A 16,466-nucleotide genomic window follows, 5' to 3' on the forward strand; every position below is an offset into this window, starting at 1 on the left:
TGTTACACAATAAGGATCTGCCCTCTGCTGGCCTATCAACTCTGTTACACAATAAGGATCTGCCCTCTGCTGGCCTATCAACTCTGTTACACAATAAGGATCTGCCCTCTGCTGGCCTAGCAACTCTGTTACACAATAAGGATCTGCCCTCTGCTGGCCTAGCAACTCTGTTACACAATAAGGATCTGCCCTCTGCTGGCCAAGCAACTCTGTTACACAATAAGGATCTGCCCTCTGCTGGCCAAGCAACTCTGTTACACAATAAGGATCTGCCCTCTGCTGGCTTAGCAACTCTGTTACACAATAAGGATCTGCCCTCTGCTGGCTTAGCAACTCTGTTACACAATAAGGATCTGCCCTCTGCTGGCCAAGCAACTCTGTTACACAATAAGGATCTGCCCTCTGCTGGCCAAGCAACTATGTTACACAATAAGGATCTGCCCTCTGCTGGCCAAGCAACTATGTTACACAATAAGGATCTGCCCTCTGCTGGCCAAGCAACTCTGTTACACAATAAGGATCTGCCCTCTGCTGGCTTAGCAACTCTGTTACACAATAAGGATCTGCCCTCTGCTGGCCAAGCAACTATGTTACACAATAAGGATCTGCTCTCTGCTGGCCAATCAACTCTGTTACACAATAAGGATCTGCCCTCTGCTGGCCAAGCAACTCTGTTACACAATAAGGATCTGTCCTCTGCTGGCCAAGCAACTCTGTTACACAATAAGGATCTGCTCTCTGCTGGCCTATCATCTCTGTTACACAATAAGGATCTGCTCTCTGCTGGCCTATCATCTCTGTTACACAATAAGGATCTGTCCTCTGCTGGCCAAGCAACTCTGTTACACAATAAGGATCTGCCCTCTGCTGGCCTATCAACTCTGTTACACAATAAGGATCTGCCCTCTGCTGGCCAAGCAACTCTGTTACACAATAAGGATCTGCCCTCTGCTGGCCTATCAACTCTGTTACACAATAAGGATCTGCTCTCTGCTGGCCAAGCAACTCTGTTACACAATAAGGATCTGCTCTCTGCTGGCCTAGCAACTCTGTTACACAATAAGGATCTGCCCTCTGCTGGCCAAGCAACTCTGTTACACAATAAGGATCTGCTCTCTGCTGGCCAAGCAACTCTGTTACACAATAAGGATCTGTCCTCTGCTGGCCTATCAACTCTGTTACACAATAAGGATCTGTCCTCTGCTGGCCTATCAACTCTGTTACACAATAAGGGTCTGCTCTCTGCTGGCCTATCAACTCTGTTACACAATAAGGGTCTGCTCTCTGCTGGCCAAGCAACTCTGTTACACAATAAGGATCTGTCCTCTGCTGGCCTATCAACTCTGTTACACAATAAGGATCTGTCCTCTGCTGGCCTATCAACTCTGTTACACAATAAGGATCTGAATATTGTGGAGAAATGCAGTAACATTTTGGGGTTGTCCTACTGGCAAGTAACCAAAAAGCATAAATGTATCCACTGATTCCTAATTGGCTGACTGATTCATCAACCATCCCCTCCTCAGTGTAAGCATTCTGTCTCCCATGGCATCACACAGGTGGGTGTTACACTTTGGCAGTAAATAACATAAATATCCTACTGAATTACCCAAACCTGACTGTAAACATGAGGAGGACTGGCCACCTCTCAGAGCCTGGTTCCTCTCTAGGTTTCATCCCAGGTTTCTGCCTTCTAGGGAGTTCGTCCTAGCCACTGGGCATTGCTTGCGCTTTGAAGATTCAGGCTCAGGTTTCTGTAAAGCACGTTGTGACAACTGCTGATGTAAAATGAGCTTCATAAAATACATTAAACTAAGAGCATGTTGCTGTTCCAACTCACCACCCAGAAGAGAGTGTCAGAGCCTGGTACTACCCTATAGTAGAGTATATAATAATATAATAACTCACCACCCAGAAGAGAGTGTCAGAGCCTGGTACTGCCCTATAGTAGAGTATATAATAATATGATAACTCACCACCCAGAAGAGAGTGTCAGAGCCTGGTACTGCCCTATAGTAGAGCATATAATAATATAATAACTCACCACCCAGAAGAGAGTGTCAGAGCCTGGTACTACCCTATAGTAGAGTATATAATAATATAATAACTCACCACCCAGAAGAGAGTGTCAGAGCCTGGTACTACCCTATAGTAGAGTATATAATAATATAATAACTCTCCACCCAGAAGAGAGTGTCAGAGCCTGGTACTACCCTATAGTAGAGTATATAATAATATAATAACTCTCCACCCAGAAGAGAGTGTCAGAGCCTGGTACTACCCTATAGTAGAGTATATAATAATATAATAACTCACCACCCAGAAGAGAGTGTCAGAGCCTGGTACTGCCCTATAGTAGAGTATATAATAACTCACCACCCAGAAGAGAGTGTCAGAGCCTGGTACTGCCCTTTGTAGAGTATATAATAATATAATAACTCACCACCCAGAAGAGAGTGTCAGAGCCTGGTACTGCCCTATAGTAGAGTATATAATAACTCACCACCCAGAAGAGAGTGTCAGAGCCTGGTACTGCCCTATAGTAGAGTATATAATAATATAATAACTCACCACCCAGAAGAGAGTGTCAGAGCCTGGTACTGCCCTATAGTAGAGTATATAATAACTCACCACCCAGAAGAGAGTGTCAGAGCCTGGTACTACCCTATAGTAGAGTATATAATAATATAATAACTCACCACCCAGAAGAGAGTGTCAGAGCCTGGTACTACCCTATAGTAGAGTATATAATAATATAATAACTCACCACCCAGAAGAGAGTGTCAGAGCCTGGTACTGCCCTATAGTAGAGTATATAATAATATAATAACTCTCCACCCAGAAGAGAGTGTCAGAGCCTGGTACTGTCCTATAGTAGAGTATATAATAATATAATAACTCACCACCCAGAAGAGAGTGTCAGAGCCTGGTACTGCCCTATAGTAGAGTATATAATAACTCACCACCCAGAAGAGAGTGTCAGAGCCTGGTACTGCCCTATAGTAGAGTATATAATAACTCACCACCCAGAAGAGAGTGTCAGAGCCTGGTACTGCCCTATAGTAGAGTATATAATAACTCACCACCCAGAAGAGAGTGTTAGAGCCTGGTACTGCCCTATAGTAGAGTATATAATAACTCACCACCCAGAAGAGAGTGTCAGAGCCTGGTACTGCCCTATAGTAGAGTATATAATAACTCACCACCCAGAAGAGAGTGTCAGAGAATGGTACTGCCCTATAGTAGAGTATATAATAATATAATAACTCACCACCCAGAAGAGAGTGTCAGAGCCTGGTACTGCCCTATAGTAGAGTATATAATAACTCACCACCCAGAAGAGAGTGTCAGAGCCTGGTACTACCCTATAGTAGAGTATATAACAATATAATAACTCACCATCCAGAAGAGAGTGTCAGAGCCTGGTACTACCCTATAGTAGAGTATATAATAACTCACCACCCAGAAGAGAGTGTCAGAGCCTGGTACTGCCCTATAGTAGAGTATATAATAATATAATAACTCACCACCCAGAAGAGCGTGCCATGTGCCAGAGCCTGATACTGCCCTATAGTAGAGAGCACACTGAGGACAAGACAGGTGAGCACGATGAGGAACCTGCAGGACAGAACAATATTCAAATCACTTTATGTATGACGTGGAGAGGTATATAAAACAACGCAGAGTATGTGGGAAATGATTGAAAGCAGTCAAGAGAATACACAAATGCCCCCAAAAGTTACATATTGGAGCTTTAAAGCTGATAACTATGACATAAAACACTCGTGGTGTTAACCCACTTTAAGCTGAGAACTATGATTTAAAACACTCGTGGTGTTAACCCACTTTAAGCTGAGAACTATGATTTAAAACACACATGGTGTTAACCCATTTTAAGCTGAGAACTATAACTTAAAACACTCGTGGTGTTAACCCACTTTAAGCTGAGAACTATGATTTAAAACACTCGTGGTGTTAACCCACTTTAAGCTGAGAACTATGATTTAAAACACACATGGTGTTAACCCATTTTAAGCTGGGAACTATAACTTAAAACACTTGTGGTGTTAACCCACTTTAAGCTGAGAACTATGATTTAAAACACTCGTGGTGTTAACCCACTTTGAGTGTTTTTTTTCTCATTCATAAACCGACATGATGTTCAGTATCTATCCTTCATGAGCCACTAGGTGTGTTTGACTGTAGAGTCAGTTTCTCTGTGCGTGCCGTGCAGTGTGCTAACAGGGTAGAGCAGTGCAGCAGTGGGCCTGTAGCCAGTAGAGTAGCTACCTCAGCTGAACTCAGGCCTCAACTGGCGTGGACTATATGTGTCAGCAGATCAAACACACCTATATCACACCAAACATAAAGACATTCTGCACACACACACACACACACACACACACACACACACACACACACACACACACACACACACACACACACACACACACACATTCTAATGCCACTACCGTGCCAGCCCCTGACATTCTGAAAGGACAACAACATCCTGTCATTCTATTTGATCTCAAGGTCATAGGTTCTTTTTCCAACTGAACCAACAATCAGACCACTGTGAGTCCTCAAGAGGACTGAGATAAAGTGCTTTTCTTTGTACAAGATAAGCTGCTACAACACTACTGAGCCAGACACAATGCAGATGACGTTGTACATGTCCATTTCCACCCCTTGACAAGTTGGCTGACTTTCCCTCAGTCAATGGGAATCCTATTCAGATGATATCCAGCAGTTTGTGTAGTTCTACACCAGTGGGCAGATAGTAAGACCTACCGTATGAACCTATAGCAATACTAAGATAGAAGCCCTGGCCCCCTCAACTAGCCTCCTTGCTCCTGTCAAAACACTTTCCAACTGTTGGTAATACACAAGTTACTTGCATTGATGGAAACTACAAATCTAGGATCTTAATTTGAGCCAGTTTGCTACAGCAGGAAAATAATCCTGCAGCAACAGGAAATGTGAATTATTATGTTGATTACAATTTACGGACATTTTTGTCGGGGTTGATACATTTTTCGTTAGGGCAAATCAAGTCTGAAATTTCAAAGTGGGAATTACAAACTTTAGAAGCCTTTTTAAAACTCAAATACACTACTGGTTTGCATTTTCTGCAGTGCAGGACAATTATCTACAATAAAAGAGTGATCAAATTAAGATCCTACATCTGTAGGGAGAGGGGTTGCTGTTTTGTTTGCGGTTAGTGTTTGTTCCATTGAGGCCCTTATCACCTCACCACCACACTTCAACACATATAGAACAGAGAAGAAGAGGGATCCACTGTGCAGCAGCCAGTAGAACAGAGAAGAAGAGGGATCCACTGTGAAGCAGCTAGTAGAACAGAGAAGAAGAGGGATCCACTGTGCAGCAGCTAGTAGAACAGAGAAGAAGAGGGATCAACTATGCAGCAGCCAGTACAACAAAGAAGAGGGACCCACTGTGCAGCAGCTAGTAGAACAGAGAAGAAGAGGGATCCACTGTGAAGCAGCTAGTAGAACAGAGAAGAAGAGGGATCCACTGTGCAGCAGCTAGTAGAACAGAGAAGAAGAGGGATCAACTATGCAGCAGCCAGTAGAACAGAGAAGAAGAGGGATCCACTGTGAAGCAGCTAGTAGAACAGAGAAGAAGAGGGATCCACTGTGCAGCAGCCAGTAGAACAGAGAAGAAGAGGGATCCATTGTGAAGCAGCTAGTAGAACAGAGAAGAAGAGGGATCCACTGTGAAGCAGCTAGTAGAACAGAGAAGAAGAGGGATCCACTGTGAAGCAGCTAGTAGAACAGAGAAGAAGAGGGATCCACTGTGAAGCAGCTAGTAGAACAGAGAAGAAGAGGGATCCACTGTAAAGCAGCCAGTAGAACAGAGAAGAAGAGGGATCCACTGTGAAGCAGCTAGTAGAACAGAGAAGAAGAGGGATCCACTGTGCAGCAGCCAGTACAACAAAGAAGAGGGATCCACTGTGCAGCAGCCAGTAGAAAAGAGAAGAGGGATCCACTGTGAAGCAGCCAGTAGAACAGACAAGAAGAGGGATCCACTGTGCAGCAGCTAGTAGAACAGAGAATAAGAGGGATCCACTGTAAAGCAGCCAGTAGAACAGAGAAGAAGAGGGATCCACTGTGCAGCAGCCAGTAAAACAGAGAAGAAGAGGGATCCACTGTGCAGCAGCCAGTAGAACAGAGAAGAAGAGGGATCCACTGTGCAGCAGCTAGTAGAACAGAGAAGGAGAGGGATCCACTGTGCAGCAGCCAGTAGAACAGAGAAGAAGAGGGATCCACTGTGCAGCAGCCAGTAAAACAGAGAAGGAGAGGGATCCACTGTGCAGCAGCCAGTAGAACAGAGAAGAAGAGGGATCCACTGTGCAGCAGCCAGTAGAACAGAGAAGAAGAGGGATCCACTGTGAAGCAGCTAGTAGAACAGAGAAGAAGAGGGATCCACTGTGAAGAAGTCAGTAGAACAGACTATGGGAGGCACACAGTACTACATAGTCATGGCTACATGGAACTCTATTCCACATCAAGTAATTGATGCAAGTAGAATCTTTTAAAAAACAGATAGAACCTTATGAAACAGCTGGGACTGTGAAGACACACGCACACACGCATACACACGCACATGCTAACACAAGCACTCTACACACTCTACACATACGAACACATGTATTGTATATATATGGTAGTAGAGTAGTGGCCTAAGGGCACACACTGAATGCATTGTGAAAAGTGTTATGAAATGTAATGTCATGTAATATTTGTAATTGTATATAACTGCCTTAATGTTGCTGGACCCCAGGAAGAGTAGCTGCTGCCTTGGCAGGAACTAATGGGGATCCATAATAAACCCCAGGAAGAGTAGCTGCTGCCTTGGCAGGAACTAATGAGGATCTATAATAAACCCCAGGAAGAGTAGCTGCTGCCTTGGCAGGAACTAATTAGGATCCATAATAAACCCCAGGAAGAGTAGCTGCTGCCTTGGCAGGAACTAATGAGGATCCATAATAAACCCCAGGAAGAGTAGCTGCTGCCTTGGCAGGAACTAATGGGGATCCATAATAAACCCCAGGAAGAGTAGCTGCTGCCTTGGCAGGAACTAATGGGGATCCATAATAAACCCCAGGAAGAGTAGCTGCTGCCTTGGCAGGAACTAACGGGGATCCATAATAAACCCCAGGAAGAGTAGCTGCTGCCTTGGCAGGAACTAACGGGGATCCATAATAAACTCCAGGAAGAGTAGCTGCTGCATTGGCAGGAACTAACGGGGATCCATAATAAACCCCAGGAAGAGTAGCTGCTGCCTTGGCAGGAACTAACGGGGATCCATAAGAAACCCCAGGAAGAGTAGCTGCTGCCTTGGCAGGAACTTATGAGGATCCATAATAAACCCCAGGAAGAGTAGCTGCTGCCTTGGCAGGAACTTATGAGGATCCATAATAAACCCCAGGAAGAGTAGCTGCTGCCTTGGCAGGAACTAATGGGGATCCATAAGAAACCCCAGGAAGAGTAGCTGCTGCCTTGGCAGGAACTTATGAGGATCCATAATAAACCCCAGGAAGAGTAGCTGCTGCCTTGGCAGGAACTTATGAGGATCCATAATAAACCCCAGGAAGAGTAGCTGCTGCCTTGGCAGGAACTAATGGGGATCCATAATAAACCCCAGGAAGAGTAGCTGCTGCCTTGGCAGGAACTTATGAGGATCTATAATAAACCCCAGGAAGAGTAGCTGCTGCCTTGGCAGGAACTAATTAGGATCCATAATAAACCCCAGGAAGAGTAGCTGCTGCCTTGGCAGGAACTAATGAGGATCCATAATAAACCCCAGGAAGAGTAGCTGCTGCCTTGGCAGGAACTAATGGGGATCCATAATAAACCCCAGGAAGAGTAGCTGCTGCCTTGGCAGGAACTAATGGGGATCCATAATAAAGCCCAGGAAGAGTAGCTGCTGCCTTGGCAGGAACTAACGGGGATCCATAATAAACCCCAGGAAGAGTAGCTGCTGCCTTGGCAGGAACTAACGGGGATCCATAATAAACTCCAGGAAGAGTAGCTGCTGCCTCGGCAGGAACTAGCGGGGATCCATAATAAACCCCAGGAAGAGTAGCTGCTGCCTTGGCAGGAACTAACGGGGATCCATAAGAAACCCCAGGAAGAGTAGCTGCTGCCTTGGCAGGAACTAACGGGGATCCATAATAAACCCCAGGAAGAGTAGCTGCTGCCTTGGCAGGAACTTATGAGGATCCATAATAAACCCCAGGAAGAGTAGCTGCTGCCTTGGCAGGAACTAATGGGGATCCATAATAAACCCCAGGAAGAGTAGCTGCTGCCTTGGCAGGAACTTATGAGGATCTATAATAAACCCCAGGAAGAGTAGCTGCTGCCTTGGCAGGAGCTAATTAGGATCCATAATAAACCCCAGGAAGAGTAGCTGCTGCCTTGGCAGGAACTAATGAGGATCCATAATAAACCCCAGGAAGAGTAGCTGCTGCCTTGGCAGGAACTAATGGGGATCCATAATAAACCCCAGGAAGAGTAGCTGCTGCCTTGGCAGGAACTAATGGGGATCCATAATAAACCCCAGGAAGAGTAGCTGCTGCCTTGGCAGGAACTAACGGGGATCCATAATAAACCCCAGGAAGAGTAGCTGCTGCCTTGGCAGGAACTAACGGGGATCCATAATAAACTCCAGGAAGAGTTGCTGCTGCCTCGGCAGGAACTAACGGGGATCCATAATAAACCCCAGGAAGAGTAGCTGCTGCCTTGGCAGGAACTAACGGGGATCCATAAGAAACCCCAGGAAGAGTAGCTGCTGCCTTGGCAGGAACTAACGGGGATCCATAATAAACCCCAGGAAGAGTAGCTGCTGCCTTGGCAGGAACTAACGGGGATCCATAATAAACCCCAGGAAGAGTAGCTGCTGCCTTGGCAGGAACTAACGGGGATCCATAATAAACCCCAGGAAGAGTAGCTGCTGCCTTGGCAGGAACTAACGGGGATCCATAATAAACCCCAGGAAGAGCAGCTGCTGCCTTGGCAGGAACTAACGGGGATCCATAATAAACCCCAGGAAGAGTAGCTGCTGCCTTGGCAGGAACTAACGGGGATCCATAATAAACCCCAGGAAGAGTAGCTGCTGCCTTGGCAGGAACTAACGGGGATCCATAATAAACCCCAGGAAGAGTAGCTGCTGCCTTGGCAGGAACTAATGAGGATCCATAATAAACCCCAGGAAGAGTAGCTGCTGCATTGGCAGGAACTAATGGGGATCCATAATAAACCCCAGGAAGAGTAGCTGCTGCCTTGGCAGGAACTAATGGGGATCTATAATAAACCCCAGGAAGAGTAGCTGCTGCCTTGGCAGGAACTTATGAGGATCCATAATAAACCCCAGGAAGAGTAGCTGCTGCCTTGGCAGGAACTAATGGGGATCCATAATAAACCCCAGGAAGAGTAGCTGCTGCCTTGGCAGGAACTAATGGGGATCCATAATAAACCCCAGGAAGAGTAGCTGCTGCCTTGGCAGGAACTAATGGGGATCCATAATAAACCCCAGGAAAAGTAGCTGCTGCCTTGGCAGGAAGTAACGGGGATCCATAATAAACCCTAGGAAGAGTAGCTGCTGCCTTGACAGGAACTAATGGGGATCCATAATAAACCCCAGGAAGAGTAGCTGCTGCCTTGGCAGGAACTAATGGGGATCCATAATAAACCCCAGGAAGAGTAGCTGCTGCCTTGGCAGGAACTAACGGGGATCCATAATAAACCCCAGGAAGAGTAGCTGCTGCCTTGGCAGGAACTAACGGGGATCCATAATAAACCCCAGGAAGAGTAGCTGCTGCCTTGGCAGGAACTAACGGGGATCCATAATAAACCCCAGGAAGAGTAGCTGCTGCCTTGGCAGGAACTAATGGGGATCCATAATAAACCCCAGGAAGAGTAGCTGCTACCTTGGCAGGAACTAACGGGGATCCATAATAAACCCCAGGAAGAGTAGCTGCTGCCTTGGCAGGAACTAATGGGGATCCATAATAAACCCCAGGAAGAGTAGCTGCTACCTTGGCATGAACTAATGGGGATCCATAATAAACCCCAGGAAGAGTAGCTGCTGCCTTGGCAGGAACTAACGGGGATCCATAATAAATACAAATAACATGGGCTTTACTGGCCCCTATATAGTGGGCTGTGTGGGCACTATTGAGCTCTACACAATACTGTAAGCATCACATCTCCAAGCTCCATTTGTTATTGATGGGCAGGATCTCTTCCAGTCTACTGCGTCTGCAGGGGGTAGCAGGACAGAGCAGAGAGGGGTAGACAGCAGCACTGTGTACAGGTAATCACATCATAAGGTTTTACTATCAGGCACTCTCTATGATAGAACACGTCTAAAGCAGGTTGACTTGTGACGTCATAGACGGCTGGCTTGTGGAGCGAAGGGACAATGTGATAGTTTCATGTGGCAGTGTCACTGTGTCGGGTCTCAGTCTCCTTGTTATACAGCTCAATCATTGTGAACGTCATGACTCAACAATGTTTAGTACAGTCTAAGGATCTGAAAGTAAATGTATGTATCCAACAACATGTTGCCATGTCATTATCAATGGAAGCATTGTAAACAGGATACAGTAAGTAGCACAAGCACATAGCTTGAGGCAACATGCCAACACTACAGAGGTCATGGTGTAACGGAACTATTCAACCATGCAAACACACACACACACACACACACACACACACACACACACACACACACACACACACACACACTCACACACACACACATACACACATACACACACACACACACACACACACACTCTCTCTGGTGGGGGAGGTCCTGCAGTCCTGATAGCACTCTGTCTGGAGCGCTCACTCTGGGTAAGTGATAAGCCAATGTTCATTCCTGCCTCCCACTCTTATAATTACACAACAATGAAATAACATTAACATTACATTTGAGTTATTTAGCAGACGCTAGTATCCAGAGTGACTTAAAGTTGGTGCATTCATCTCAAGGTAGCTAGGTGAGATAACCACATATCACAGTTATAAACCAGGTTTCCATCCAACCTTTTCATGTAAGTAAAGTACATTTCGGATAAAAGAAGAATAATGTCATGACAGGCTTGACATGGAAACAGAAAACAATTATGTATACTTTCCAAAAGTCGACAACAACAAAAAATAGACAAGGTGGGATCTTTTTATGTCGGTAAAATGAATTATTATGCGAGAAATTTAATTGGAAACGCTTTTATGTGCAAATATTGATATAATAACCATCATATATCAAAGTAAACTTTGAGTCACACGATGACATGTTGTGTGGTCCTCCCACTACGACTCGTCTTGAAAGCATGCAGTGTATTAGGCTACAGATGAAATACATTCTGATAAACTTCACAGGTTGGTGAAAGTGCAAAGTAATGAGTTTGTAGCTCCTCCCCCACAAAAAATCAAAGGTCTTATTCTGATGACATGATCATCGATGTTTAGCTGCCATTTGACAAATAAAAATAATCTTTCTCTTTTGTCCATAATAATCTCATCATGTAATGTCGGCTATGCGTATCTGCGCGCTGTTGGCTAGAACACACCGTGCCAATACTAGAGTGGGCACACTCTCTACATAACGCAACATTTTTTTGTGAGAAAACTATCACAGTTGAAAATGCGATGGAAATCAATGTAATTTGTATTTTTTTATTTCGTACATGGAATTTAACCGCGAAAATGTATTTTTATGTGCACTACGGCATCACGCACAGCCTTTTTATTTGCCACAAGTAAATGTGATGGAAACACAAATCTGGTGGGAAAATTAGGATTTTAGAATATTCGCATGAATAACTGTCGCCAATTGGAGGGACACCTAGCTATAGTAAATACTTCCCTCGTTAAAGCAGCTATCAGCAAAGTCAGTGGTAGTAAGAAAAGACAAGTGTGAGTTTAGTGTAAAAAAAGGAAAGATTATACCTTACACCTCCATTGGAACGCTAGACGTTACCTTGTTAAGATGGTTTTGTAAAGTTACTTAGAAAGTTAGAACCCAACTGTCCAGACTCTTAACATCTGATATGTCACAATTAAGACAGTGCGGTGATAGGCCTTTTAACAGGTGAGGAAAATACTGCCGAAATACAAATGCATCTATTAAGTAGTTGGAAACAAGGGGGCATCTGTAGTGGTGGTCCATTGGCATCCAGTGCTATCAGGACTATCTCTGCCCTGATGCACCAGGACTATCTCTGCCCTGATGCACCAGGACTATCTCTGCCCTGATGCACCAGGACTATCTCTGCCCTGATGCCCAGGACTATCTCTGCCCTGATGCACCAGGACTATCTCTGCCCTGATGCCCAGGACTATCTCTGCCCTGATGCATCAGGACTATCTCTGCCCTGATGCACCAGGACTATCTCTGCCCTGATGCATCAGGACTATCTCTGCCCTGATGCATCAGGACTATCTCTGCCCTGATGCATCAGCCACACCCAAAGCAGCCAGCCTGCATCAGGCATCCCCCATCCCACACCAGCAGGTCATAGAGTGGCAGTATCAGGCTACTGCTATCAAAGCAGCCAGCCTGCCAAGTTTAGCTGCCTGCTATAAACTCCAGTGAGAGGAGATACTGAGCACTGGGGGTTGGTTCTTCAGACTGAACATTCCTCAGCCAGAGATCAGGCCCCCGAAACACTTATAGTATGCCCACGTCCCTGGACAACATAATGATATAGGGCTGGTTTCCCCTGGACAACATGATGATATAGGGCTGGTTTCCACTGGGCAACATGATGATATAGGGCTGGTTTCCCCTGGACAACATGATGATATAGGGCTGGTTTCCCCTGGACAACATGATGATATAGGGCTGGTTTCCCCTGGACAACATGATGATATAGGGCTGGTTTCCCCTGGACAACATGATGATATAGAGCTGGTTTCCCCTGGACAACATGATGATATAGGGCTGGTTTCCCCTGGACAACATGATGATATAGGGATGGTTTCCCCTGGACAACATGATGATATAGGGTTGGTTTCCCCTGGACAACATGATGATATAGGGCTGGTTTCCCCTGGGCAACATGATGATATAGGGCTGGTTTCCCCTGGACAACATCATGATATAGGGCTGGTTTCCCCTGGACAACATGATGATATAGGGCTGGTTTCCCCTGGACAACATGATGATATAGGGCTGGTTTCCCCTGGACAACATGATGATATAGGGCTGGTTTCCCCTGGGCAACATGATGATATAGGGCTGGTTTCCCCTGGACAACATGAGGATATAGGGCTGGTTTCCCCTGAACAACATGATGATATAGGGCTGGTTTCCCCTGGACAACATGATGATATAGGGCTGGTTTCCCCTGGACAACATGATGATATAGGGCTGGTTTCCCCTGGACAACATGATGATATAGGGCTGGTTTCCCCTGGACAACATGATGATATAGGGCTGGTTTCCCCTGGGCAACATGATGATATAGGGCTGGTTTCCCCTGGACAACATGATGATATAGGGCTGGTTTCCCCTGGACAACATGATGATATAGGGCTGGTTTCCCCAGGACAACATGATGATATAGGGCTGGTTTCCCCTGGACAACATGATGATACAGGGCTGGTTTCCCCTGGACAACATGATGATATAGGGCTGGTTTCCCCTAGACAACATGATGATATAGGGCTGGTTCCCCCTGGACAACATGATGATATAGGGCTGGTTTCCCCTGGACAACATGATGATATAGGGCTGGTTTCTCAGACACAGACACAGCCTAATCCTAGACTAAAAAGTCTGCTCAACTGAGAAGCTCCATTGAAATATACAGTGTTTTTTAGACCAGTCATAGGCTTAATATGTGTCCAGGAAACCAGCCCATGGAGTTTGGCAAAACTTCCATGTTCAGACAAAACGGTCAATGCTACATAATAGCAGTCTGACGTCAGTGCCCACATGGTGTTCATTAAATACTGAAGTGATTTTGTTCAGCTGTATAAATCTACATATAGCCTCCATTTTATAGCCTACAGTGTATTCCAGTAACATAATTGTACCGTTAATCACGTGTATAGTATTGTATTAGGACTAGTAGAAATACTCCAAAGGATAGCCTAGTGTCATGCCCTTGAACTGCTTTGAACCATTTGGCACTTGGCAAAACGCCCACAAAGCACTTGGCATGGTTGACAAATGCAAGTAATGTGTTATTGTTATATCAACGTTATTCATCATAAACACTCACACCGAGAAGTGATACACGAAGCATTTCCACCCAGATGGTCTTTCCAGAAAGTTATAAGCGCGTCCTTGAATGTAAGCACGGCTGACGGTAACTGGACGAGTTGTGCTGTATACGGACATCCGGGGGTTGAGATTGAGCCCGGGTAGGTGAGACACCGACGGTCGAGTGACAGTTGTGTGAATGGTGATGCCCTCGGCGTCACACAGAAACCTGTTGTTAGAAATAAGCGCCCCAGGTTGTGAGGCTGACGCGGCTTGTGACATCTCAAACTCCGTCTGTTTTCTCCCATGTCCCGCCACCATCGAGGACCTCCGAATGTTATTCAGGACTTCATTCCTTTGGGTTGTCTTGTCTGGAGATGACATGCTGTTTGTAGCCTGGTTTGTTTTCTCATCAATGGGACGGACACACGCTTTAGTCTCCGTCTAATGCCGACTTGGTGGATAAATGAAGTGGGACAAAACAGAGCCTGCATGCGGTGAGCGAAAAAAACAACAACAAAAAACGTACTAAAGCCGCTGCCTTGTCGGATATGTCTCGCTGACCACCGCTTTCCCGAAATCCTATTATAATAGCTTACATTGGTAGAGCAAGTATCCGACCCATGTTAAGTTACGGAAGAAATGTCCCCTACCTGTTGCTGGACGGTTGGACTACTACTTATCATCAGTTGACTTACTTGTGCGTGCTTGTTTCGCGCTTGATCGCACAAAAGGGGAGGCAGTGCCCTCTGGGCAGCATTGAACAACAATAATTTGCAGCTGTGAGTGTTGAGTTGGTGAGTGTTGACCCCTCAAAACAGCATAGACCAACAGTACACACACACACACTCTCTCCCCCTCTCTTTCGTTCTCTCTCTCTCTCTCTCTCTCTCTTTCGTTATCTCTCTCTCTCTCCCACAAGCTCTTCCCATCTCTTTACCAATTAACTCCACGAAAGCATACCATACCCTACTGGCAGTTTGTGTCCTGTAATGATATGCCAGCTGTTAACATAAGTAACAATGCCATGCTTGACTGTCTCTGTGTAAAGTTACAATGCGGAATTCATTTAAATGACCTTGACCATCCTTGATAGTGAACGAGGGACACTGGTTTGCTTGCCTTATACAAGGGTTTTAATTGTGAAAAGTTATGTAGCGTTCTAGTGATGACAGGTTCTGTTGTCAGGTACACATTAACCTACCTTACCCGATGACCTGAATGTGAGAGAGCACTAGCCTACTGCTAGTGCTGAGCGATTAGTGCTTTTTAACGTCGGTTCAGTTTCGGTTCGATCATTTAAAAAATAATTATGGTTCGGTTTCGATCATTTAAAAAAATACATTACATGCACTACGCATGATGTTGGTTGAATGCTGTAACACAGAATAAAACAATGAATACAAGTTCCATGATGGTAGTGACTGTCCATTACTGTTTGTCACTTACTAACCATCATTTACTCACATGACTTTACCTTCATGAAATATTTGTTTTATTTGATGACTTTATTATTTCATTCCAAGACATCTCGTCTCTGTAAAGCTGCTGCTGCCTATTCTGTCGAACAAAATAACTATTTTATTAGTTCTTCAAAGTACACCGAACAAAAATATAAACGTATCATGCAACAATTTCAAAGATTTTACTGAGTTACAGTTCATATAAGGAAATCAGTCAATTTAAATAAATGCATTAGGCCTTGATCGATGGATTTGACATGACAGGGATTACAGATATGCATCTGTTGGTCACAGATACCTTAAAAAAAGATAGGGGTGTGGATCGGAAAACCAGTCAGTATCTGGTGTGACCACCATTTGCCTCATGCAGCGTGACACATCTCATTTGCATAGAATTGATCAGGCTGTTGATTGTGGCCTGTGGAATGTTGTCCCACTCCTTTCAATGGCTGTGCGAAATTGCTGGATATTGGCGGGAATTGGAACACGCTGTCGTACACGTTGATCCAGAGCATCCCAAACGGGCTCAATGGGTGACATGTCTGGTGGGTATGCAGACCATGGAAGAACTGGGACATTTTCAGCTTCCAGGAATTGTGGACAGATACTTGTGACATGGGGCTGTGCATTATCTGCCCGGTACAGTTAATACCGGGATTCATCCATAAAGAGCACAATTCTCCAGCGTGCCAGTGGCCATCGAAGGTGAGCATTAGCCCATTGAAGTAGGATTACAACTCCAAACTGCAGTCAGATCAAGAC

The 16,466-nt window shown here is 45.2% G+C and overlaps 1 protein-coding gene across 1 annotated transcript in view; it reads right to left on the reverse strand.

Moving 5' to 3' along the window:
- The window catches only part of LOC129845761 (potassium voltage-gated channel subfamily KQT member 1-like), a 47,184-nt gene extending 32,101 nt beyond the window's left edge, over positions 1 to 15,083 (reverse strand). The window contains exons 1-2 of the mRNA XM_055913660.1: positions 14,261 to 15,083; positions 3,528 to 3,618 (exon numbers count right to left, since the gene is read on the reverse strand). Coding sequence (XP_055769635.1) covers positions 3,528 to 3,618; positions 14,261 to 14,625 — 456 coding nt within the window. The 5' untranslated portion in view covers positions 14,626 to 15,083. The remainder of the gene's footprint in view (positions 1 to 3,527; positions 3,619 to 14,260) is intronic.
- Between the last annotated feature and the right edge of the window lie 1,383 nt (positions 15,084 to 16,466).

Source organism: Salvelinus fontinalis, unplaced genomic scaffold (assembly GCF_029448725.1).
Source record: "Salvelinus fontinalis isolate EN_2023a unplaced genomic scaffold, ASM2944872v1 scaffold_0361, whole genome shotgun sequence".
NCBI lineage: Eukaryota > Metazoa > Chordata > Actinopteri > Salmoniformes > Salmonidae > Salvelinus > Salvelinus fontinalis.